General features: G+C 38.1%; 1 protein-coding gene across 1 annotated transcript; it reads left to right on the top strand.

The window, feature by feature from the left end:
- The first annotated feature begins 19,570 nt into the window (after window positions 1-19,570).
- On the top strand, window positions 19,571-26,026 carry NUDX26 (nudix hydrolase homolog 26). Its single transcript, XM_010248628.2, has 6 exons — window positions 19,571-20,688; window positions 20,775-20,825; window positions 21,148-21,240; window positions 25,065-25,159; window positions 25,552-25,666; window positions 25,768-26,026. The coding sequence occupies exons 1-6, from the start codon at window positions 20,413-20,415 to the stop codon at window positions 25,831-25,833; spliced, it is 696 nt and encodes a 231-aa protein (XP_010246930.1). The 5' UTR covers window positions 19,571-20,412; the 3' UTR covers window positions 25,834-26,026.
- Window positions 26,027-27,584: the final 1,558 nt, after the last annotated feature.

The following is a 27,584-nucleotide window of genomic DNA, read 5'->3' on the forward strand; positions in this document are numbered from 1 at the left end:
ATGTTGACCACTTGATCAGAGCATCCAGACTGGTGCTGTTTTCAATCGATGAATCTGGTTCTTTATATGTTTATGTTTATTGTGGGGTTCTACTTGTACATCTACACTCCACCCATCTGAATACATGGATCATGGATGGAAGAGTAGGTGGTGGGTAGGGCCGACTTATAGCCCATAGTTTTCTTTTGGTAAAATACTAAAATACTTAGCCCATAGTTTGCTCTTTATTTATTCAGATAATGACACGTTGCCTCCTTGTTTTCCTCTTTGATGGATGAATGGACATTTGAAAGATACCACCCAAGCAATTTTAGAACAATGATAACACAAACATCCAACGGTCTGTCTATTGAGAAGAATGTTGCTAAATTCCAATCCTACGGCCTCTAGGGTGTGTTCTCATGTAAGAAAGTCTCCTGATTAATACTGTGTAAAATAAAGTAATTCCCATAGATATATTTCTAAAGTGTCGCCTTCAAATGTCCGGTGAAGTGAAAAGTAGGAAACAGTTAGCATAGTACACAAATGGAAAGGCCCCTATCTTATCCTTGTTTCTGTTTTTGCTTTTTATTTAGAAACCACCAAAGTAGTAGTTCAAATGATTTTGATGGAATTGGCGGGGTCTCCATTAACGTTGGTGGTGTCTGGTGTGCAAATGTCTCCATTAACATTGCGGTTTGGATGTTTGTATTGAAGAAGCATGAAACAATTCTCATGCCGCTAAGAGTTGAGTTCCTATGGCTGTAGCAAAAAAAACCGAAAATCGAATCGGTTTATATAAATTATTGTTGTAAATTCTTAGCTAGTACTGCTGATTATAATGTTTTTCTTTATATAAATTATTAAAGTGTTCATATCTTTTATATTTATACCTTAATTCATAATTATTTCAACCTTTGATTTGTTTATGTATATGTAGGATTTAAAGCATAGAGCGATATGTATCCGTATCCAAATTTATCAATACAATAATATATTATACTTATATTTTATACCTTGGATAGAAGGGGCTGTAAAAATTTTAAAAATATTATATTCATGGCCTTCTATAATTGGATTGTAGAGAGACCCTTGTACTTAGGCCTGTAAGTGGATCAGATTCGTCGAATCTGAATCCGATCCAATTATTGAAAATTTATATTTAAATCCAATTGGATTTGAAGACCTTAGATTTGATGTTAATACTGATGAGGGGTAATTTAGTTTGATTTATCAACACCTGGACACGTGGAAGCGATCTGCTGAGTAGACGACAACTAAGTGCTTCCTGCCATCTCAGCAGGTCAGGTCAATTCAGGTACCTCGGGCACCTCAGCCAAGACCGAGGTTCAAGCAGCTTGTAATGGCACGACCTGCCGAGGTGACACGTAATCAACTTTTAAAAGCTAGCCAACTGTTTCTAACCTCTTCGGCATCACGTCGTACGTCTACATGCCTTTTCTTTATCCCGCTCGAATCGGACGAGCATGATAAGCCTTATCAATTCACATGAAGTCCATCTTTGGGTGCAGAACAAATTCCTAGTAGCATGGGCTAGGGATCTCAAAGGTGTTTCATAAAACCTATAGCAGCTCACTTAAATAAGGGCACCAACCCCAACATCACAAGTAATGCACGATTATTTGCTCATTATCTTTCTAGCATACAAATTTTTAGCTTGTACACAAATTATAACTTAAACATGAGAGCACCTACAACGAATAAACCACCCCCGGTCCTCTAAGCCTTCTACTTTTGCAGTTCAACCGGTCAACTAAATAGACCAACGTCCAAACTACCTCGCAACTAATAGCATTCAAATCGTGCACCATCAAATACTAAAAAGACTTAGATTAGATTCGGATTTTAATGGAATTGTATATGTAGCAAAATCCAAATCCCATCTCATTACATAAACGTCTTTTCAGGCATCATTTGACAGACCTATTTATACTTGAATTAGATAACATATGCAAATTGTATAATCAATTATGTTATAAACACACAATTCAACCAAGACATTAGCAGAATGATTAGAATCTAAATAATCACATTTTAATAGACATGATGTATTGGAGTGCTTTTGGGGTACTTGTACAATGACCATGTTTCTGCCCTGTAGATTGTAGAATTGCTCGTTTTTTAGTCAACGATTAGAATCCCATCAGAAATTCCAACCATATCTTTTGATGCTAACCAAACAAACCCATGGCTAAGGGATTTCAAATACATCAACTTTTGATCAAGACTTAATCCTGCCTTAGGAATTCAGTGTCCTCAAAGGTTCTGGAACCATCTCAATTGATGAGAAAACAATTTTCTATTTTTATTTTATAAGGTAAACACAAGAATATGCAAAGAATTTAATGTTAAACTTCCTTCTATGACGTCATCATCAAAAAGAAAAATAATTTTGGTAAGCATATATCCTCTGTTGCAACCATGGAAACTAGGGGCAAAGGACCATGATAGTGGGTCAGATTAATCCATGCTAAATGTGACCCGTAGATACATCAGCAAACCCCTACCGAATCCGACCCATTAACATCCCTACTGAAAACCAGAATCAAAGATGTAATACCCACTATTGTATAGCATGAATCCTGGATTATATCCCAACAGATTGCAACACATTACACAGATGGATCATGGATGTGTAGGGCTGTGATGTTGCTGCGATCCGATCCGATTAATTGGATTCCATCTTAATAGTTCGTCACTGTTACTGAATTTACATGATGATTACATCATGGTTCTGGTAGAAACATGAATCAACAGATAGTAACAGGGGGTCCAATAGATTATAGATCCAAAAGAAGAACAACTGATTTCAGATGTTCCATTCCGTCCTTCACATGGTCTGCTGCTGCAGAGGCTATTAAATCTGCTATGCCTTTGTTTTAGCCTCGTGCTAAAACCGCGAAAACACTATTTTCAAGGTAGTGTAGTCACACCTTATTGTGACATCATCCAATTCAAAGTCAGGCCAGTTAAGGATGAGCAAATGGGTTGGTTCCATATTTAAGTAATTTGATAATTTTATTCAATTTAATATTTGAATGCCTATAACAATTAATGTAAAAGGTAATATTTATATAATAATAATAATAATAAGGGTTAAAGACTTGAACATCTCTTGATATTTTTCCTAAATATTGAAAACTCTCCTCTCTTTTTAAAATGGACTAACACCGCTAATAGATATGCTAGCGGTGCATCTCACTAAAGGGATCTGAAAAAGACAAATATATCTGATGAGGGGTAATTTGGTCCTTCGAATAACATCACGATACATAGCATCCAAGTGATGTCTCGACACTGAGTAAGTAAATCACCTCGGTAGATTGGTCAGTAGCACCTCGACCTGGCCGATCTAAAGGACCTCCATATAAGGAGCGACCAATCGAGCTAAGAAGGGTATAAGTGGCAACCTGCAAGGCGTGCTTGTCGACCTATTACATAGATCCGTTACCAGACTGAGTTCTCCGGAAGGATAACGCTCGACTGTTAAGCCAACCTACCCGCATCACCCGCATCAGAATCGACCGGACGGATTTCAGCTCTTTGCACTGATTACGTAACCGACAGAGATACTCTCTCCCAACTTAGCGGAAACGACTCTTTAGGAACCTAAGACCCCTTATAAGAGGTCTCTAATCCCTCACACCAATATAAAGGCATCATTCTCCTGAGAGAAGGTACATGCGACTAAGCTCTCACACTCTTTGAACTTCCAAGCATTCCAATTCTCCAAGAACTCTTCGCCGACTTAAGCATTGGAATGCGCTTCCTGGGTAAAAACAACCTGGGCACTCTAATATTGCTCTTTTGCAGAACTATTCAGTTCAACTAAACTTAGCTCGGCCAAGCCTAGCTCAGCTTCCGACAAGGAAAACTTCCAACTCGGTGTCCGAGTCACCTGCCAAGTGAGAGTCGTCATATCACACACAATCAATACCCTTATTCTTTGTCTTCTATTTGCACCCACTATGCTTTTGGTTTTATGCAAAAACTCCATTGCTTTTGATTTCATATTAAATCAGGGATAAAGTGGGTGAGGAAGCGACAACAATTTGTTGAGCAAGCGAGGGAGGGAGTGTTGGAAGGGTTAGGATCCATCATACGGATAGCTGAACCATGCTAAATGATTGGGCGAAATTTCAAAATTTTCCTAATCCTTCTGGGAATCGAATTCTCTGTGTTTTGAAAAACTGCATTTTTTAGGACCAGTCTTGCATTGTACCGGACCAGATTTAAAACCAAACAAAGAAGGAGATGTGTACCCAATACAAATGCCACAAACGCAAATCCTAAGGTGGAAGTTCATGCCCAAATTAGTCCTAAAACCAGCCTCCACTGAAAATGGCACAATATATAGGTGAAGTTGATTCAGCAACACTGTTTTCAACAAAATTGCAACACAACCGCTTGGGTCGAATTGGGGAAGGTGAGCCTAATATCCCCTGAATTTTTCTTGCAAAAATCAGAGGAAAAACGGATCTATATCAGTCCTAGTTAGCTGACGTCGAACTGAAAAAAAAAAAAAAAAAAAAAAAAAAAAAAAAACTAAGAGACAAAAGGGTGTAGAGAGAACCAGAAACTGCAAAAAAAAAAAAAAAAAAAGTTGTCTTGGACTGGTCCGCCCCCTCCTTTTTATAATCTCTTGTGGAGTTATCTCTTAATCTAATTAGGAGATAATATAGATCTAAACCAGATCTGAACTCTAATTAGAGATATACCTTATTTTCTTATAAGATTAGTTGCTCCATACCCAAATCCAAACCCAAATTCGCCCCATATCAGATGACATCTTAAATTGTCATGTGACAACTTAATTAGTCATATTAATTATAAACCTTAGGCCCATCATCTATAAGGCTCACGATCAAAGGATGTTGCATGGCCAACTTAGGCCTGATTTGTATGATGTGGGATTCCGCAATGACTTCACATAAGCCGACATGGGTTCGACCCTGCCTTTATGAAAAAGCTTGACTGAATTCATTGCTAAATGCAGTGAACCCCTGAGCACATCACTATGGTGTCAATATAGGTCCAACATTTACACTTAAATGATCATTGAATTCAGCCATTCTACGAAGACTCAAGGATAATGGACTTAAGTAAGATAAAGCCCACTAGGTAATCAACCCTGTAATAGTCTCTTACACTTAACCTCTCAGCCCATAATGATCAAACACTACCTGAAAGGGAATGACCTCTCCCCTGGTTACAAGGTGTAGTGTCACACTCTCTACTCGGATGGAGATCCCAAGAATTAAAACATTTTGCAAACATTTTTCAATCATAGTTAAAATACATTGCTAACAATTTAGGCTTCCATCAGAGAGAGTGTAAACCCTATCATTCACTTTGTCCGACAAAGGGGCTGATCTTATCACTATGATCACCCACTCAAGTGAATTTTCAGACTGCCCCAACTAGTCCAGGTTTTGACCCTTGATGGATCCCACTGATTGGCATATCAAAGATAACCTAATCCAACACCTAGTGTAGTATTATAATCAAGTCTAGGGGTTATGTGTAACTTTTCAGTTTTGCCTATCAATTTTCAAGGTCTAGAGCATAACTGGAAAATGGTTTGGGTTCAGTGTTTCATCCAAACACACACTGCATGTGCTTTGGGTCTTACCCTAGCAGTTGAGACAAGTTGCCCTAACTTTTTTTGCAACACATTAGTGTTAACCTTGACAGGACAAACTCCCCAAGTCTATCCAGTGGCTGAGAACATTCTAAACCAGTACGAATCTCATAAGTGTCCAATTTAAAGGGTAATTTCATAGAAATATATCAATATGAACATGAAACAATAATGTACTTTTCTTTATTTACAATAAATGTATCTATACATCAATTTGATTGAAGCTAAAGGCATATACTATCTAACAGGGAGGAAAGAAGAGTGTTAAAAAAGATAGGGCCAATAAATATCAAAAACCCAAATTTCCAAATGATACAATGATGACAATGACGGAAAAGAAAAACAAGGCCATGAATTGAGAAAGAAGATAAAAAAGGATTTTTTGCATGCTATCTCCTCTTCTCCTTGAGCTCTAGACAAAGGCCAGACTTGTTTCTGATTCATCTTCTTCTCTACTTGTTATTTGTAGAGTGTTTACATAACACTAAATCACTATTTCTTTCCATTGTCGACACCAATGATTTTTTTTCCTTCTCCCTCCATTTCCCCACCCAATTACCTTCATTTCTGGAACATATTGTTCTTTTTCGTAATAATTTATTGCATATATTTCATAGATTATACAGATGAGCTCCATTTGGTTGACCTCCTTCTTTCATGACCATCACTATTTATTTTTTTTTTCCAAACGACTTGTCTTATATCTTCCTCTTATAAAAAGAAGTGATATAAGAAACGAATCCAATGACAACAAAATCTCACACTAGAATTAGTATTAGTTAACTTCTAAATTTTATTTTATTTTTTATCTCCTTGAACTTGATCGGTTTTATGATGATACCAGATCTCTTCACCATTTTGACCGTAGTCGGGTTGAACTCCGGTCCAATAGGCAACTTGTCTTTCTCAATTTCGTCAACATTGTCACCTGCGAAGGCATGGTGTGTAAGGTGTGCCCATAGCTTGGCTTTGCTCCGAAAGAAAGAAACTCGTCTACTATGTCTCAGTATTGAACATGATGAAGAAGAGCTACGTCTATGTCAGAAAAATTATAAGTCGAAGGGACCGAAAGAACTAGGAACAGGTTAGCTGAAAACTGAAAATGACTCGATTGAAACTTGGAAGTAATAAAAAATAATTTAAGTTTTCATAATTTAACAATAGATAATGGCATTGATGAAACGGAATTCATGTAATTAATCCTGCATAGTTATTGATGAGGGCAGATTTGGCCCTCCAGTGAAATTGCGACACGTGGCACCTCGTGATAACTAGGCAAGCACCCAGGCAACAACTTACCAAGTTGGTCTCCCCCCCGGGCACCGGTCTGGCTGGCCTGGCGCGACTTGCACGCGGCCCACGGGCGGCCTGCACGCGGCCTGCGCGCGGCCTGTGTGCAACCTGCGCGACCTAACCGGATCAGCCTGCCACAGGCGCCGACCTAGCAACCTGGCCCTGACACAGGCGCCGACCTGGCAATCTGGCCCGGACACAGGCGCCGACCTGACAACCTGACCCGGACACAGGCGCCGACCTGACAACCTGACCCGGACACAGGCGCCGACCTGACAACCTGACCCGGACACAGGCGCCGACCTGACAACCTGACCCGGACACAGGCGCCGACCTGACAACCTGACCCGGACACAGGCGCCGACCTGACAACCTGACCCGAACATAGGCGCCGGCCTGGCAACCTGGCCCGGACACCGACCCGCCGACTGACAGAGGCGCCGACCTGGCAACCTGGCCCGGACACCGACCCGCCGACAGACACAGGCGTCGGCCTGGCAACCTGGCCCGGACACCGACCCGTCAACTGACAGGCGCCAACCTGACAACCTGGCACAGGCGCCGACCTGGCCGCCTCGCACAAGCGCCAGCCTGACAACCTCGAGGAGTTCATCACCGTACCCCGGTTCTGACGGGATATGACGTCTTACCATTTGAAGGCTTTTTCACCCACCTAACCCGCGAGGGCACCACTATATAAGGACTCCGACCCCCAAAGCCAGAGGGGGGAAAAAAGTATGGTAACCCCCGATCTCTAGCTCTCTCATTTCTCTCCAAGCCCTCTGTAATCAGAATGCTAACTTAGGCATCGGAGAGTCCCCGCCGGGAAAATACCCCCGGGTCCTCTGATTCAGTTCCCGCAGGTCCCTCAGCTCCCGCCGTCTACAAAGGAGAGAGAATCACCTCACGCGGAGGGTAGTCGGGTTGCGCTGCACCAGGGAGCTCCACCATCCTCTGAGTTGCAGATCGCCTAGGAGCAAGTCAAGTGACGAGTTCGCCACCAGGCAGTTCGTCACCAGGCAGTTCGCCATCAGGCAGTTCGCCACCAGGCAGTTCGCCCCCAGGCAGTTCGCCATCAGGCAGTTCGCCACCAGGGAGCACTGCTGGGCAGTTCGCCACCAGGCAGTTCGCCATCAGGCAATTCATCACCGGGCAGTTCATCATCAGGCAGTTCGCCACCAGGGAGCACTGCCAGGCAGTTCGCCACCAGGGAGCACTGCCAGGCAGTTCGCCACCAGGGAGCACTACCAGGCAGTTCGCCACCGGGCAGTTCGCCACTAGGCAGTTCGCCCCTAGGCAGTTCGCCACAAGGGAGCATCACCAGGCAGTTCGTCACCAAGTAGTTCTCCCCCAGGGAGTTCGCCACCAAGTAGCTCATCACCAAGGCACGTCACCACCAGGTCAAACACGAGGTACTTAGCCAAAAAAAAATTATACATCACAAAAAATGGTACGTGACCAAAAACGGTTACATCAGTTATAATTGGGACAAAGCTTAGATAATGATCGTCACATATTAAGTTTATTATATATATATAATATATAAAATATATTTTTTATAACTTTAAATGTAATTATATAAAATTTATATATTAAAATTAATAAATATTATAATATAATTAGATTCGGATTTTAATATCCAATTCCTATCTGATTACCAGGTATCATTTGACAGACCTATTTATACTTGAATTAAATTCCATATGAAAATTGTATAATCAATTATATTATAAACACAAAATTCAACCAAGACATTAAAGCACATTTTAATAGACATAATGTATTGGAGTGCTTTTGGGGTACTTATACAATGACCATGTTTCTGCCCTGTAGATTGTAGAATTGCTCGTTTTTTAATCAACGATTAGAATCCCATCAAAAATTCCAACCATATCTTTTGATGCTAACCAAACAGCCCCATGGCTAAGGCGGAGTTTGGAAGGAGTACAAATACGAATATGTAGAATGCATAACCTTATATTTGTATTATTTTATATGTACGTATTTATATTATATATATATTTGCATTTATACTCTTTCCAAACTCAGTAAGGGACTTCAAATACATCAACTTTTGATCAAGACTTAATCCTGCCTTAGGAATTCAGTGTCCTCAAAGGTTTTGGATAAGGGTGTTCACGGGTCGGGTTGGGTCGGTTTTTTGGGGTTTTCCCAACCAACTTGACCTGGTCGAGTTACCTGAGGTGGAAATCGAAACCAGCCCACTGATAGGTCAAACCGACCTGGTCGGTTTGAGTCAGGTTGGGTCGGTTTCGGTTTTGCTCATGTACAAAAGGACACCTAATTGAATTCTAATTGTAATTGCCTAATGGGTTGCCTATTTGGTGTAAAAGATTATAAAAAGTTAGAAACTATGATAGATTGCTTATTCTAATTGTAATTGCCTAATGGGCCTTCTAGTTCTAGTAGAAGACTAGTTATAGTTAAGTAGGAAATTACTCAAACTAAGAACTACCGGACTAGTCGAAGACTAGTTCGGTTTGGGTTGGGTTGGTTTCGGTTTTCACACAAGAAAACCGAAACCGACCTGATATGTCGATTTATATATTTTTTCAACCCGAAACCGACCGATACTGATGAAAACCCGGCCGAATCGGGTTGGGTCGGTCCGGATTGGTCGGTTTGATCGGGTTAGACATTCTTATGAACAGCCCTAGTTTTGGATCCATCTCAATTGATGATAAAACAATTTTCTCTTTTTATTTTATGAGATAAACACAAGAATATGCGAAGAATTTAATGTTAAGCTTTCTTCTTTGACATCACCACCAAAAGAAAAATAATTTTGGTAAGCATATTTCCTCTGCTGCAACCATGTAAACTAGTGGCAAAAGACCATGATGATGGGTCAGATTAATCCTTGCTAAATGTGACCCGTAGATACATCAGCAAACCCGTACCGAATCCGACCCATTGACATTCCTCTGAAAACCAGAACCGCAAATGTAATACCCATTATTGTATAAGCATGAATCGTGGATTATATTTCTATTTTGTTTATTTGGTAAGGAATTTAGGATTATATCTCAACAGACTGCAACACATTAAACAGATGGATGTGTAGGCTGCAATCCGATCCGATTAAATTGGATTCCATTTTAACAGTTCCTTGCTGTTACTGCATTTACATGATGATATCATCATGGTTCTGGAAACATGAATCAACAGGTAGTAACAGGGGTCAGAGGGTCCAATAGATTTTTACATCCAAAAAGAGAACACTTGATTTCAGATGTTCCATTCCGTCTTTCACATGGTCTTCTGCTGCTGCTGCTGCTGAGGCGAATAAATCTGCTATGCCCCTTGTTTTAGCCTCGTACTAAAACCGTGAAAATATTATTTTCAAGGTAGTATAGCCGCACCTCATTGTCAGTTGTGACATCGTCCAATTCAAAGTTGAGTCAGTTAGGGATGAACAAATGGGTCGGTTCAAAACCGAATGTAACCCATTTTGAGTGGTTTTGAATAGACTCTATCCAATCTATAAGGTATTATAGGGTTTGGTTTCAAATTCTAGAACTGATCTTTAAAATCAAATTTGACCATATTTAAGTAATTTGATAGTTTTTAATTTAATACTTAAATGCTTATAATAATAATAATAATAATAATAATAATAATAATAATAATAAATGGCTAACCACATAATACAAAGGAATCAAACGGTAATTTAACTTATTGGGTAAATTGCTAAAACTTCTCCTGAAGTTTCTGATCATTGATGAAACCTGCCCCTCAAGTTTGATAACTGCAATCACCTCTCCTAGATTTTTCAAAATATTCATACTGTTACTTTCAAACAAAATGTTTATTTTTCAATTTTTTTTTCTTCATATCAATCGCTATCCTAAACCCTTCCAAAATCTTTTATGAAATTGATTTATTTTTTAAATTTGCCCTTCACATCAATGGCCCAAAGGTAAAGCTATAACTTTAAACTCTTTTTTTTTTTTGTTGATGTACATAAAGTTTGTATTGTTTTTCTATAAAACCAATCTCAATTGTAATTGCATGGATATATTGGACATTTTGTGCCTTGTTAGAGGATTCTAACAAAGGGAGTCTACTTGCAACTGTCAGACAACTTTGAGGGAAGTGATTGAAATCACCAAACTTTAGGGGAGGATTTAGCATTTCACCCTAGCATATTTTGGACACATGCTAATTGGCTGAGGTGATAAACATACGTAGTGTTTGGCAATGGCAAGCTCGAAAGACCAAAAATCGATCTTTTTTCTGTTTAGTAACCAAAAACTGGAAAGATAAAGTGATGAACAGACATGTGCACGGAAAGACTCGAAAAGACTAGAAGCACCAAATTTCAAGAAGATTAAAATAAAGCTTTTTGGTCTTTCTGCATGGTAGATAATCTCTCTAAACGTATTTTTAAAAGTTCGATAAACTGAGCCATTTACCAAATAGTTTTTGTCTTATAAGACCACAAAAACTCAATATGTATTTTGACCATTTAAGCTGCTGAAAGATCTTTCTAAAAAGACTTGCCAAATGACACCATAATTTAGGTCTTGGACTTGAATGTAATTTCATTTTTTCTTAGTTTAATAAATTATTTTTTGCTAACAAAAGAAAACAAAAACCCGGATATCCTAGAAGTAAAATTTCTGCACACATAGCATCCAGCCGTAGATGTTCCCAATGTATGACTGGGTTTCCTTGCCTACAGAGTGTGTACAGAATTTTTGCATGCAAGGGAATCCTATCGCAAAGAAAAAAGGTCATCGATTGAACTCAGTTTCTAATAAAAGTAAAATTAAATAGTCTATAATTTTGTTTTGAAAAAAGAAACTAGAAAATTTGAGGGGATTGGGAAACAAAAAGGGGAGGCAGGAGAGAGAACAAGCTAAAATGGACCAAGACCACTCCATCTTTTATATAGATAATAGATTTTTTATTAGCAAAACGAGAGTGGCCATTGATTGGCATAAGGTTATTTCTAGGGTCAGGTTCATCAGATATGCATAAAGCTGTCACCGGTCGGGTCTGGTCCTTCGACAGTATCCGACCTAATTAGATCTGAAATCTCTTTGCAGCCCTATGATTATCCATTAGCTGCTGATGACAGGGGACTTATGATTCGACGACTTAACCACAGCCCTACCTTTTTGCATGGGATATTTTTTGCATTTAGATGGGCCTGGGCCTTGGTTTTGAACACTGGTTTGGATTGGATTTAGGCATGATAGGGGTGGTAACGAGCGGAGATTTTTAAGAGCTGTTTGAACTCGGTTTGTGAAAAGTTTGGCTTATCTCGGTTTCAATCAAGTTTGAGTCTAATTTGTTAGCTCAATTATTAAACGAGCCGAGCTCGAGTCTATTAGAGCTCGGCTCGTGAGGCTTATGAGCTGCTTGAATATATATATATATATAATAAAATTATAGAAAATAATATATATAATAAAAATATTATAATTATTAATTATAATAATTCTTAATTTTTTAAATATCAAATAAAAAATATTTTTATATATAATTTTATTTTTATAAAATATTTTTTTCTCAAAATTGAACTCGAGCCGAGCCGAGTTCGAGCTTATGAATTTTTTACTCGAGCTCGAGTTCGAGCCTTGTAGAACAGTCTCAAGCCGAATTCGAGCCTCGTACTATTCGGCTCGACACGGCTCAAATCCACCCCTAGGCATGAAGATGCTTGATTCTGGTCTAAACCAGTTCAAACCCAATTTCCTATGAATTGGGATCTGTTCCTTACAGAATATATTTTACACCACCAACCTCACAGCCCAATCCCACTATGTATAAGAACATTTCCCCATGAATAATAATATAAAGTACAAAAGATGTTCCCAATACACAGCCGGGTGGAGCTGTGAGTTTGGTTTGAGGTGCCCTTGTGAGGAACAGATTTGGACTTATTTCCTACATCCAATCACTTTATACATAAATTAACATCAAACATTAGGCAATTAATTGTACGCTCATTAACGGCTGAGCTTACATCAAAGAAAATTTCAGTTGCATTGCAAACAAATTGACCCTCATGAAAAGTTTTTAGGGAAAATTCCCAATTAATATCCTATACTTTGGGCTTAATGTCGTTTTAGTCCCCGAACTTTAAAATATAACAATTCAGTATCCAAACTTTTTAAACGTGTCAATTCAGTACCTACCATTAACCAACCGTTAAGTAGCATTTGAAAAAGACACAAATGCCCTTCAAGTGTCATCTAATTTTCTTTATGAACCATTGAAACATTGACAAATTTTTTGAATCCCAAATCCCTGCTTCTATTCAAGAAAGTAGGGGTCACACCTCAGTACTCCAACTTTCTTGAATAAAAGAGGCAAGGATTTAGAACTGTTAATTTTTTGTCAACGTTTGGATAAAGAAAATTAGACAACACACCAAAAGCATGTATTTTTTTTCAAATGGATTGACACATTTTGAAAATTCGGATGCTAAATTATTACATTTTAAAGTTCGAGGACCAAAGTAGCAATAGGCTCAAAGTACATAGTACTTTATTTTATAGAGTGCAAAACTTTGTATTTTGCATTATTTTACATGTATTTACACTATATATATATATATATATATTTATTTATTTATTTATATTTATACTCTTTTCAAACTGAACCTATTTTGAAGAAATTTCCACAATATTGGGCCCGGGCTCTCCGTTCAAAATTTAAAGAAGGCTCAATCCAAACCCATTGTAAGTCATTATTAAAAGAAATCTTCTTCCATTTTTTTTTGTTTTTTTTTCTTTCTATAGGCAATAGGGTCTATTATATCATTTTCAGTTCATTTTGATATCACGAGACAGGTTTCCCATGAGTGGTTATCCATTAGTTGATGATGACAGGGGACTTGTGATTTTTTTTGGTTTTTTGAAAGAAGATTGGAACTTGTGATTTTAATTAAGCACATCCAAACTTTTTGCAAGAGATATTTTTGCATTTAGATGAGGCAGGGCCTGGTCCTAGGTCTGGAACATTGGTTTGGGTTGGGTTTTGGCCTGAAGATGCTTGGCGTAACCCAACCTAAACTCAATTTATTACATGTAATTAATTTATATAGAGAAAAATCTATGATACTACAAAGATATGATACGGGAAAAGTTTTGATCAATTAAAGCACTCAATTTTGATCAATACACCTTCACCTCTTTTATGCTACCAGTGATTGGCTGTAATCTTTTCCAATATTATATATTCTTTAGGGTATTATAGTCAAACTCTTATATATAAATTACATTAGGCAATTAATCGTGGGCTACCTGATTCCTCAGCTGCAGATCTTGATCAAGGTGCAACATTTGTATCTACTCCAATTTTGCTTTCGTTTGTTTGTAATTATTATTTACTTTTCCACCTGATGCAAAATTTATACTTTTTATCACATTTGCAAATTGGCAATGCAATTTTTGCATTCAAAAATTAATGTAAAGTTTACACCACCTTCCTCCTACTTGAATTCTTTTGAATATAAAACGGAGAATTTTTCTACCTCTGTTATCTTTCATTTAAAGTGGTCGTTCATTTTACCACCTATTTTACTTCCCACAAACATAGAAGACAAAGTCAGATCTGAATCAAAAGTAAAGCAGAATTTATTCTCATCCTTTTTACACTTCTATGCAATTCTGTGCAAACTGCAAACAATCTGAGCCTCATCGAAAATTTTGATGGTCCAATTTAATAACATAATTGTTGATTCTTTTGAACATATTGGCCCTTAAATACATAAAACACTACCTTAAAAATGGTTTTTCCTCATAGTTAAGAAAATACAATGAGGCCTTCAACTATTATTAAACAAAACAAATTCCTGCAAGAGAAAACAGTTGCATATTTGCCTTGGGCCTTAAACCTGGCTTACCCATCCAAAGAAGAATAAAGTTTCATTAAGGCCCCGCTCGTTTTCTGGTAAGTTACTTATCCGAATAAATGCATTTACTCGGGTAAATACATTTATCCATGTTCTTTTATTTCCTATGTAAATAAGGCAATGACCATTTTAGCCGTAAAAACCAAATATTAAAAGGGATATTTTTGTCTCATTTAAGTGTTGGTAACTTTCCCCCTAGGTGGGAAAGTTATTTATCCACCTAAGAGATGGTACCCAAGAAAATAAACTTTCCCTTGTCCCCACATAAATCTAAAAAAAGAACATAAATTTCTTGGTCAATGAAAATCAAAATCTCATTCACCAATTTTCCCCCACCTCTCAAGAAATCCCAAAAAAGAAGGCCCCCTAAAATTAGAAAAATAATAAAAGACAAGTCTTTAGTGGATCGTGCCATTTTACTCTTGGAATCAAATACTTCAAAGAAATTTAAACTAAGAGGATAATGTGTATACCTATGGCTAAAAGCAATGTGATTGACAATGATAGTCTTTTGGATAATTTCCCCATTTTCTATATAAATTAATAGTCAGGTTAATTGGGTTTTTGGTGAAATTTGAATTAATATGCAAATTCTTCAAGTCAGGTACCTCTATTAATGGGGGACTCGAGGATGGAAAGTGTAGGGTTGCCCGATTTGAAGAATTTCAGTTGCATCGGGCTTGAGTTAGGGTTCGGGTCCATTGAAAATTAGACAAATTCCCATTCCAACTCAACCTGGCCCAAATCTCACCTTAGTGCATGACTGCATGTGATGCCAACTTGCCTTGCCATAAAGAGCCTGTAGTTTGGCAGGTTGAGCTAGCACAGAGTACTCCTTTGCGACCCCCAATGAAACACAAACAGGTGAGTGATGGAGATAAATTCAAAACATAACTCTTATTACTTTTTAATTTCCACTTCATTGGAGGGTCACAAGGGAGTACTGACTTACTGCAACTATGAATATAGCTATCTCAACTACTGCGTCATTGGTAGATAAGAATAGAGGTTCATTAAGAATCTATTTATCTGATCAAAATCTTATTCAATTAAGCAAGCATCCCCGAGTTTAAATCTTAAGTGGTCTCTTAGCACTTCTCCCCGTGCATATATACTCTTTCAACCCTAACCCCCGATAGGAGTTGGCATTAGGCATTTTCAATTTCTATTGTTTGTTTCAATGGGAAGGGGAAATTTTTTTTAATACCAAAATATTTTAGTTGTTGACTCCATAATTTAATGGAAAAAATGGTTTCTGAAGTGCTTTTTTTTTATTTTTTTTACGGTGTTTGTTTGGAGATGGAAAACAAGCACTCTCCAAAAAGTGGGCTCTTGGGAGAACAGCATTCTTTCTAACTACCATTAGTATTTTGTAGGGGCCATTACTTGATACAACAGTAAAACAAACCTTGGGCTCGCAAGCATGAAAATGTTGGTTCGTGTTTAATTGCAGCCAATTTGGAATAATCTATTCCCCCGTTTGTTTGGTTTATACGGGAATCAGAATAAGATTCCAACCGGAAGCTAAAATTGGAATCACTCAAAATTTCTTGCTCGCCCCTATTCACAGTGGCAATCATCGAATCCTGCCTTCACCCGAATTGTGGAGGGCTACCAACCTACCAATGAAAATGAAAAAGAAAAAGCTTGAACCTTGGTGAGTGTTGGCCGTATCAACAAACATATCATCAGCTTCCTGTTTCTATAATCCTTGAAATAAGAGGCCAGTGGATCCCCGAAGATTTGAAATCCTACAAGTTTAGAGTGTAAATCCATACCAGTTTTTATTGGGGTCCAAGTAGACAGACCCGACCCGATAATGAAATGTGCAGAACCAGTATTCCAAAAGTTAACTGAGACCTATTGTGGATCTTCTTCTCACAGAGCACGCTTCACATCAATTTTACAGTATGTCTTGACTGGACATGGAAAACGTCTCTCATACTTGTATTTATTATTCACGGGGAAATATTCCCAATATAGTATGGAATGTAATGTGAAATATGCTTTATGAGAAGCAAATCCCAATTTATTGGATCTAACTCTAAACCAATAAAACCTGATTATAATTGACATATAATCTGACACAAACCTACTTGTTTTTAAAATTGATACCCATCATAATATGATAATATTATATTATAAGAAAATAGAAATAAAGTTGGAGATATCTTTATAATATGCTAATAAATATATACATATAATTATATATAAGGGTAGTTTAAGTTTAAGAAGTTTAAACTGATTCATCACGTATATACGAGTTTAGTGAATTAACTAAACCATAAGGGTGTTTAAGAAATTTACCCTGGATTTAAATTCAAACCCATATCTATCTTCTTCAGAAGCCAGAACCACGGATAGAGTGAACAGTAAAACACATTTAAATAAAGCGAATCACCTTTTTGAGGCATATTTATTTGAATAGGCTTTTGTGAAAGGGTCAAAAATAGAGGAAATTGGAAAACATAGTATGGGTTGAAACAACTTTTTCTAAGGGATGTTTGATAGCAGCTGAATTGGTTGAAACAATTTGCTTTTATCTTTTAGCGAATTAAGTTTTCAAGGTTGTCAAGGTTGTGGTCTCCTTATTAATGGCTGAAGCGGGTACGTTACTCAAAAGACAAAGCAACAAGTCATTTGAAAGTGGGTAGAAACTATATTACTATAGCCTCCTACCTCAGTTCTCTCTCGTAAAGTCGGGTCTCATCATCTCTGTTCTCTTTCATATAAGGGAGAAACCCAACCATTGACTGTAACGAAAGAATAGATTATTCTCCTCTCAAACACAAATAAATCCTCGGGTTGGGTGGGGGGCCTTGGGAGTTGGGGCTCGTTTTCGTCAGTCGTCACATAGGGCATCACCCAACTCGTGGGATCCCCGGGTTGGTCTTCGACCGCTCTTGATCCTGACCCGACCGGCCACCCATTGAAATTAAAGGCCCCAGGTTTCATAAATTTAACAGAGGATGAATTCGTAGTCGTAGGAAATGTCAAAGCTCAAAACTCAAAAAGGGTTAACAAATGTACGTAGGTAATACGCTCATTTCATCCTTAGAAGTTTGATAGAGATAAAGAGTACTAATCAAGCCTAGAATAGAATGTACTTTCTTTTTCAGGGCACAAAGAATTTACTTTCTAGTTTCTAGTTTCAAACAATTCATAGATGCTACTTAAATCATTTTTTTAATAGAGGGAGGTACTGAAAAAGATAGGTTAGATTAGAAACTAAGAGTTAAACCACCAAAGAAAGGTTATACCGAAAGCTTTCACAAAAGCAAAAAAGCAGCTTATAAACACAACAAACTCTTAACTCAAAAGCTCTCAACTTCTTTCATTTATTTCATTATTTCAACCTATTTCCAGCTTTGAAAACCTTGATGAGAATTCTGTGGGACAACTCTCAGTCCCACCCCTAAAAGCCCAAAACCACATTCTCTCTCTCTCTCAACTCAACTCTGTCAAAACTACTAGCCCAAGTCATTCTTCCCCGCCATTCATAGACGGAATACAATTTATCCTATACTAAACAATAAACACCACCTCCAATGGTATACCATATCTTTCGTATACCAAAAAATACATCTTTGTAATGTAATCCTATTCCTCTCCTTTTTCCTTTTTCTTCATCTATACACAGTCACAAGGCTCAGAACCCTAGAAGTCGACTCGAACCAAAGAGTCTCAGAACCCTAGAAGTCGACTCGAACCAAAGAGTCCTCCCAGCTTCAAGTTCCAAATCCCCAAATAAACAAATTCAGAAACCAAAAAAAGGGACCCAGAAGGGTGAATTGACGAATTCATTCTCAGAACGCTAGACGGACCGTTTCGCCGGCCTAGCAATGGGGCCGGCCGGCGAGCGGAATCCCACCGTCACTGCATCGTATACGCACCAGTGGAATGGCACCTGCCTCCCCTTCGCATTCGAACACACCTCGCAGACTACTACGCCATTGCTCTTCGGCACGCGCTCTCTCGCCCCCTCGTATCCGTATCTATCCTCGTATTCTGGATACGGAATCGAGTACTGGTACGTATTCGCCGTGGACATCAAGTACTTCTCCCTCTGCGCCTGCAGCTTTCGTATCTGGTTCTCGTAATCCACGAGCCCTAATCCCAGTATTCCTCGTCCGCTGTACAGATACTCTGGCGGTGTAACTTGATCGTAGAACGGCGATACCAGGCCGGCGTCGCGCCGAAGGAGAATCTTTTCCGGAGGAGGTGCTTTCTCTTGCGCGGAATCGATCGGATGCGGAGACAAATAATTTTCCTCTTCAAGGATTCGGCGGGGCTTGCCTCTTCTCTCCCTCCTCGATCGCTTCATCAGCGTGACGTAAAAGAAGCAATCTTTCTCTCCAAGAATTGCAGAGAAATCTACCTTCTCGGTGACCGGAATTTTGCGGCGATTCCCAGGCGGTGACTTTGACGGTTTCCGTCGGATAAGCGAGACAGAGATCTGATTAGGCGAGATTCCGATTTTCTGACTCAGGAACGATTGGAATTTCTTGAACTCCATAGACGGGTGAACGTTGATGTTGCCGAGATCTATTTCGCGCTCCCCGTCGAAGAACACGACTGGAAACGAAACCACAGTGGAATTCTCCGTCATCCTTAATGGTTTCTCGGCGGAATTTCGTCTGTCCGGCGAAACTCCGGCGTCGAGAAGAGATAGCAATGTCAAATGGCAAAGGGGTTTGCGAATGATGGGCGAAAGGGGTTTTTAAACGAGGGGAGGGGGAACGGGGTTTAAGTGCGTCACGCACTGTGTGTGCGTGAAAGAAGAAAGTAATCATGGTAAGGCGGTGGGGGTATTTTTGGAAATAAACATTATTTTTTCCTGGTAAGCTGCGAAAGAAGATGGAGAGTTGCTGGTTCGAGGCTGAAGTGTCTTATCTGGAATTCTGGACGTCTTCTGATCCGTATCAGTGTAGCTTGGGCGTCAAGTCATCAGTTGGTCAATTAAATTTGACCAGATTCACGTGTTTTACTATATCAGGACACGATAACACCCTTAGATTTGGAATCTTTCTCGTCGATTTTTCTGTAGTAAATACTGTAAATGGTAATTCACATTTAATGCTCCTTTTTATCCGTCCGTCAAGTTCGGGCCTACCATCTATTTGGTCCCTTATACGATATTCCAATCCAAGGGTTCTTCTTCAGAGTCTATGCTGAACCCGGATGTAATAGACAACAGCCCTTTATTGTGTTTCAGCGTGCACGGAACCGCCACGGTAATAAGTGCATCGCCAACATAGAACGTGATGGGCCCACTCGGTGGATGGATTTTAGGCTACAACAACGCGTAGGTCGCCAATCATATGTCGGAAGCGCAAAAGGGGAAGATTTCTAACAACGGACTCGGAATGCTTTGGATTTTCCTTACTCCTAACTGCTCCTGTTCTATTAATGAAACTGACATCATCCCAGATTGGTAGCCCGCGATTCACTTGAGCATTTCAAGCGGATCGTCGGATCTTGAACGGTTAAAGCTAGAGAAGGGGTATCTTCGTCATTTCAAGTAGAAGAGAGTGGTTTCCTTGAAAGACTAGCGCGCAAAAGCAACTCCCCGCTTGGCTTTTTGGCTACGATGGTTGTTGCTTTGTGCCGATTCGTCTTTTTAAATTCTTCTTTCTATCGACATCCTCCCCCGGTTCTTCCAACGCCGGCTCTCTCTTTCCCATATTGCCCTCCAAAGTCGCAGAAATTCACTACCCTGCCCCTACTCCTGAGTCGTAGGCGGTTGAAGATCCTCTGCTGCACCTCCCCCTCTTCCTCACCGTCATCGTCGTCGTCGTCCATGGAAGCTCCTCCAGAAGGTTACAGAAGAAATGTGGGAATCTGCCTCATCAATTCTTCTAACAAGGTTCAGAGTTGTTTTGCTTCTTTTTTTTATCCCTAAGTTTTAATTTGCTTGTTTATTTATTGATTTCTTTTTTATTTAACATGCAGATCTTCACCGCTGCAAGGCTTGATATTCCGGGTGCTTGGCAAATGCCGCAGGTAATATCAAATTCCTAATCGCTTTTTCCCATTGATGAGTTTTCTCTTTCTATCTTTACCTCGGATTTTTTTTCAATTTCATTTTTCTTTCAATTGATCTGCCGGATTCAATGGAAAATTGAAAAAGAAAAAAACTGTCTTTGCAGTGTTTTTTTTTCTAGTACATTTTCTGTTATGTTGTTTCCTAAGCGGATTTTTTTTCACTGTTGTTCTCTTCTTATTTTCTTCTGAATTCCTTAATACCGTTCTTTCTTTGTCAGAAGGTGTATTGTCCTTTATGTGAGAAAAAATTAAATTCTAAATTTTGAAATTGCGTGTACAGGGTGGTGTTGACGAGGGTGAAGATCCAAGAAATGCAGCCATCAGAGAATTGAGAGAAGAAACCGGAGTTACTTCTGCAGAAGTTGTCGCAGAGGTTTGATTTTGATATTTGACTATCATTAGTTTATATGACGTCTTAAGTGATGGTTCTGTCACTCCTTGTTAAATTTATATAAAAGCGTTGCAAACAAGAAAGCATAAAAGCAATTGCTTCATTATTTGATCTATCAGATTTTTTTTGGCTTAAAACTTCGTTTTATCTCCTTTGTCATGTTTCTTCTCTCATTTGTTTCTGTGAAAATGAAATCAGTGCTTTTGATTTCTGAAACGTTTGATCAACATGTTGAAAGGTTCATTCTCACTCAGTCACTCAGATAGATTGCAAGGTTCTCTAACTCAACTTAGTAGTGGTCTCAAGGAATTGGGTATAATGGGGTAATGGGGGAGTAGATACACTGTGATAGACAGACAGTTATTTTATTGGTAATATTTTTTTATTTTCTTCTTATATGGTGTTATTTATTTCATGGAGGCAGCTATTCCCTACTTCCCTGCCTTGGAATTGCCAGTCCTTGTACTTTTTTTCTTCTCATTCTTTATATTCTACTGCCATTATGTGGATGGTTGGGAGACTTAAGTATGCAAATCCCCTCTTGAATGTTAATTAAGAGATTATCTTTTTCCTTTTGATGGCATCACATTTTGCTTGTGATGAATGTGGAGGACCTTGAGAATGTTGTGACTGCTGGATGAATTGGCAGATTTCAATCGTATATGTCCTTGCTATAAAGATTTGAAAAAACAGGAAAGAATAGCTCTAAAACTATGTGCAGATTCTATAACAAATTCTCTACCTCGTCCAGATTCTAGAATCCATATACAATCCTATTCTGGGATTTTGGTAGAGTGATTAGTATCCCAATAATCCAAAATTTTGGAACCCAAAGGATCCTTCAGTATTCTATATGTTAATATGTTAAACAAAAGATTTTCTTTTTTTTTTTTTTTTTGAAACTGTAATAAAAAAAAGTTTCCATTGCCATATTTTTGTTAAAGGTTTAATACATCATATGCCAAAGGATTAGGACACCATCAGTTCAAATTTAATAGAAGAAAGAGAAGTTATAATTGTAATGATTTTGATGAAACATAATTCTTATTTATTTATTTATTTGTTTGTTTATTTTTTACCGCAAAGTGTTCAATAAATGAAAGAGAGCTCAGAACATTTTAAAACTTAGGTTGCTAATGTATATCTTGGAGGGTGGCTTTATGAGGATGACAGTGGACTTCTATCAGTGTTTTATAGAAGGAGATCCCCAACTCATCACCCTAGTTCAGATGGTTTGAACTTTGACAGGATCAAGGAGGAATCAAATCGGCTAGCCCTCCATTTTGGCAAGAGGAGATTTTATTAAACAGGTATTGGGGTTACATTATCTCTCCCTTGAGGAGCTTTTATCAAAGGTAAGATCAATTTGATGGACATAGATCGGCAATGAACGCATCAATTCACATATTAAAGGGGGAGAAGACTGGGATTCATGTCTAAAGCTTACATGGAGAATGTATCTTACCATATTAAATGAATACTTCTTGAGTATGTATTTGGACAATGAGATTTAAAGAGGCAGGATACAATTGAACATTTTTGTAGTACCAATATTGAAGATCAATGGACTAGGAGAGTAGAAGGTGAGGTTTTTGGCAATGTAGAGATGGAAAATATGGATATAGAATGCTGTCTGTTATAGATTATAGAATTGAGAGAAAGAAAGGAGAGAGAGAGAGCAACAAACTGATGACATGTGTGTTGGCGTGATGCCTTGTATTAGAGTATTTCAAAAGGTATTACAATGACCAAACTACCCTTTCATATTATATACTTATTTTGGTGACATTCTTAGTAAAGACATCCAACGCAAGGTGCCAACCAGCTGGTCATAGTGGAGGCCTGGGTTAGGGGGGTTATTGGTTAGGGGATGGGCTACCCCCCCCAATTGTCAATTGTGTAGCCCTTCAGAAGATATTAGAAAAATAAAAGACATCCAACACATACCTTTTCATGAATGGAGTACTTATCCACTACACCAAGTCATAGATAAATGCAGCACAACCTTCTAATCAGGTGCTGAAACTGTTTTACATCAGTTATCACCTTGCCACTATTGTTCCCAGGTTTGTAATTGAGATCTATTGGTGTATCTTTTGGATTAGATTTCAACTTCTTTCCGTCCTTGAGAAGATCTAGGACAAAATTCCTTTTATAAGATGAAAATGTCTGTGTGTAATCTAGCTACTTTAATCTCTGTCAAACATTTAAATATAGTCTATAAACGTGTATCAAACATTTGAGTTGACCAGACCGGATTGGACCAGTCAACCCGGGAACCAGAAGGCATTCCGATTTTTCAAACTCCTCGTTTTCATTTCTTGGATAACTGGTGAAACCGATCAGAACCCAGTAGAACCATTGAAAACCACCATGTTTGAATGACCCAACTGGTTTTCCATGACCCATCCGGATCAATAAATGGCTAGAATTTGAACTTTCTCTTTTAACATAAATTTTGATCAAACACGTGTATTTCTAATAAAAATGCAAATTGTAAGACTTGAACTGGTCAATTATACAAAAAAAAAAAAACACCTTAGCCATCTAGCCATCGCCCATACACCTGTTTTTCATTACAATAACTTATATTTATCTTGTATGCAACTCATGGTCAAACTGTTTGACCTGTGACCTGGCAACCATTCCGGATTTGTGTCCGGTCCGAGTCTTAAAACACTGGTTTATTCTAGTAGCGGTGAGTAATCCCACACCCTAGAGTGATTCTAGGCCTTCCATGAGTGATTTAGCTTCTCTCTACTTCTATTCTTTTTTTGATAGACAACAAGACAGATCAAGGGATGATCTCAAATCCAAACCAAAAGATGGACTCCTCTCTACTGTCCCAGCCAAATTGAACTTCCCCATATTTACTTAAAATGGTTGTTCTACACAATGCTTCCCTCTCAAGCCCAAACCTCTAGAGCCATTTCCCAAAAAGAGCATTTTTCATTATTCTAACTCTTTAAGTGGTATATTGGTAAATTTTGTAAAGCACTTTAATTACAGTGACTACCAGTCTACCACCCAATGAGAGATCTTAAATTTTGTAAAGGATGGCACAGTGACAGTACATCTTGAAAGTGTTACAGAGGTTGCTATAACTGCAACTGTAATGAGAAATATTAACAGGCGTGGAAATTATGTTGGGTCGGGACTTGGGGTGTTCCTGTTGGAGACTAGGTTTCACAGAGAAACATTCAAATTGCTTCTCAACCATGGTTTTGAAAACCGGATTGGTTGACCTGGGAACCGGTCATAGTTCTGGCTCCGGTTTTGGACCCCAAAATCATCTAACCGGGCATTGGACCAGATGGTCAGACCATTTGACCCGGGAACCGGTGGCCAAAATGGCTCCATTTCCGGATCGGTTTTTAAAACCATGTTCTCACCTATTCAAGGCTGTATTCTAGTTATTTACCAAGACATATTTGTTAAGTTATTGCCTTTTTACAAACAGGAAAACCTTTCTAGTTTTCTCTCAAACTTTGTTACTGTACATTCTTGTTACACAATTAATGCCTGGAAAAGCCTCTTTAAACCCTAAGACTGATTTTTTGACATTAGTAGAACCAACAAAGAGTGCAGGGGAGGAGATCTTCAATCTCCCGATGCTGTTGAATTTATGCTGTTAACGGGTTTTGGTTGCTGATGGTTAATTAATCATTAGTTGTCATATTTTAAATATGAATATCTTCCAGGCCTTCCAATAATTTTTTTCCCGGTTCTAATTAATGTTTGCTTTATGCTTACTGATGGAATATTTATCAACTGAACCAGTTTGTGAAATAAAATTCCTTATTCAGGTTCCTTATTGGTTGACTTACGATTTTCCACCTGAAGTTAGAGCAAAACTTAACCGTGAGTGGGGATCCGACTGGAAAGGTCAAGCACAGAAGTGGTAAGCTTGCCAACTGACTGATGTTAACTTCTAGTAAAAAGGGCAAGATGAAAATAACAAGATATATAGTGGGCCCTGAAGGCAAGCCTTCACCAGCCAAACAAAGCTATTATTACGAGAGAGAGATCCAGTAAACAATATTTCCATCGACTTATTCCTTGACATTTTATGAATGAAAATTTCCTATTCTTTCCCCTTGGCTGCCTGAATGGAATAATCATCTGATAAGGTGGTATTGTATGATGAAGTTGAATTTTAGTTTATAGAAACTTCAAAACCTTTATTAGAGTCAACTTTATATATTATAATTAATAAGCCCTATAGAATGAGCTTGTATAAACTTCTCAACTACACTTGAGCGTATTTATTAGAATTTGCATCTTTGAATATAGGTTTCTTCTTAGATTCACTGGAAAAGAGGAAGAGATAAATCTTTTGGGTGATGGAACTGAAAAGGCAGAGTTTGGAGAGTGGTCATGGATGACACCAGAACAAGTAATCGAGCATGTGAGTATAACCAATTTCCTTATCGCTTACATATTTTCATAATACTGGGAATTTTATGTCAGCATCTTATGGTCAATATACATTTTAATTTTAATAAGCAGGCTGTGGATTTCAAGAAGCCCGTTTACGAGGGAGTTTTGAAGGTGTTCAGTCCCCATCTTCAGTAGGATTCTGTTGGCCAATTGCAGATGACATGTGGATAATTAGGAATGTTACTTTTTTCACAATTAGTACTTCAAATCTGAGAAAGCTTTTAGAGTTTTCACCCTTGGAGAAGTCACTTTGAGGGTGATTGCCCACTAAACAGAATTCTTTCTTGTATGCTGAAATACAATAAAGATAAAGAATTTAAGACTAAAACCTATATTGCCTAATATGATAAATTCATATCTAATAAATTTCTTAAAACTAATTAAAATAAAAAAAAAAACTAAGGCTGCGTTTGGTTGCAGTGCAATTTTATTTGCATTAGTATAAATGGATGGGAGTGCAAATGAGAAGAATGCAAATTCTGGTTAAATTTTGTTTTGGATTTTACTTTATTCTATTTCAGGTCTTATTTTACTTGGATCAGTGCAAATAAATTCACATTGCAACCAAACACAGCATAAATATTTAATAGAAATTGGAATCATGTCATTCCAACTCCCCTTTAAAGAATTTCTATTAAAACATGAAACCTAAGTGAACTAATAAAGTCGAAACAAAAAACAATCCGACCGAACTGATCAATTAGTTTCAGTTTGGTATTTCTAAAAAAAAATCGAAAGGACTAGTTTGGTCTTCAGTTAACCTGGAAAAAATCAGTGGTTAACCGAACCAATTGGTGTTTATGTGTATAATTTATCTATTTGGTTCATCGAAGGACTAGTTTAATACTTTAATTTGAGGTTTACGCGCATAGTTCGGTAAATCAAACCGTAAGCACCCTTAGTTTGTCGTGCAAATTTCACTTGCATTCCTAGGCTCAGTTTGCAATGTTGATTTTCATAAAAAATTGAAAAACCAAAGTGAACCGAAAAAATCTTTAACCAAACCGATCAGTATATATATATATATATATATAATTTTTATTTATAATATATAACATTATATTTATTATATATTTATAGTATTCGACCAGTTTGATTTGAAAATCTTCCCCATTGTATAAAAGAAAATAGAGATAGGAGGAAGCATGGTTTTCAAAAGCGGACCAGACAGTTGGACCGGAAAAATTGGGAACCGGTCAGGTGACTAGTTTTGTTTTTTCAGAAAACCAGATTTTTTCCAAAAGCCGTTGATTTTGGTCAGCAAACCGTTGACCTGGGTGGTTAACCGTTCGAACGGTTTTGACCATTTTTATTTTCTTTTATTTTTTTGTCAAAATGGGCCGACCGTTTGACCTTGAACTGGACCCCTGACCGGTTTGTTCTTTAGGCCGATTTTAAAAACTATGGGAGGAAGCTTATTTGCTTGTGAGATAGGATGCAACTCAAGCAAGGTGATGTGGTCATCAAAACTCTTTAATAATTGAAATACAAAAATAAGTCCAAACTCAATTTTTGAAAAAATAAAACAAAAAAAAAATTCAAAAAGCACACGGTTCAAAGTCTCAATATACTCTTCTGTGTATCAGGGTATATCAATATTTTGAACCTTGGTAGAAGGTAGTGCAAATTTTACATCAGATTTGAAATGTGAAATTTGCACTGCCTATGAGTACAAATAAGACAAAGTACTAGTACTGTTCGCGGGTTTGGTTGGGTCGGTTTATTAGTGTTTTTTTAACCGACCCGACTTGGTCGGGTTACCTATAAATTAAACTGAAACCAACCCTCTATTAAGTAAAACCGATTTGGTCGGTTTGGGTTTCAACCAACTCTAAGCTTACACAATGCACATGAAGTCAAAGTGCTAATATTATATATAATATTTC

Source organism: Nelumbo nucifera, chromosome 6, assembly GCF_055504915.1.
Source record: "Nelumbo nucifera cultivar China Antique chromosome 6, China Antique-T2T, whole genome shotgun sequence".
NCBI classification, from domain to species: domain Eukaryota; kingdom Viridiplantae; phylum Streptophyta; class Magnoliopsida; order Proteales; family Nelumbonaceae; genus Nelumbo; species Nelumbo nucifera.

What these genes read in the sequence shown, in the direction of transcription:
- NUDX26 (XM_010248628.2), top strand. Translation starts at nt 20,413, where the DNA reads ATGGTTGTTGCTTTGTGCCGATTCGTCTTTTTAAATTCTTCTTTCTAT. An exon ending in TCATCAATTCTTCTAACAAG is followed by an intron (nt 20,689 to 20,774) that starts GTTCAGAGTTGT and finishes TTTAACATGCAG; the next exon opens with ATCTTCACCGCTGCAAGGCT. An exon ending in CTGCAGAAGTTGTCGCAGAG is followed by an intron (nt 21,241 to 25,064) that starts GTTTGATTTTGA and finishes TTCCTTATTCAG; the next exon opens with GTTCCTTATTGGTTGACTTA.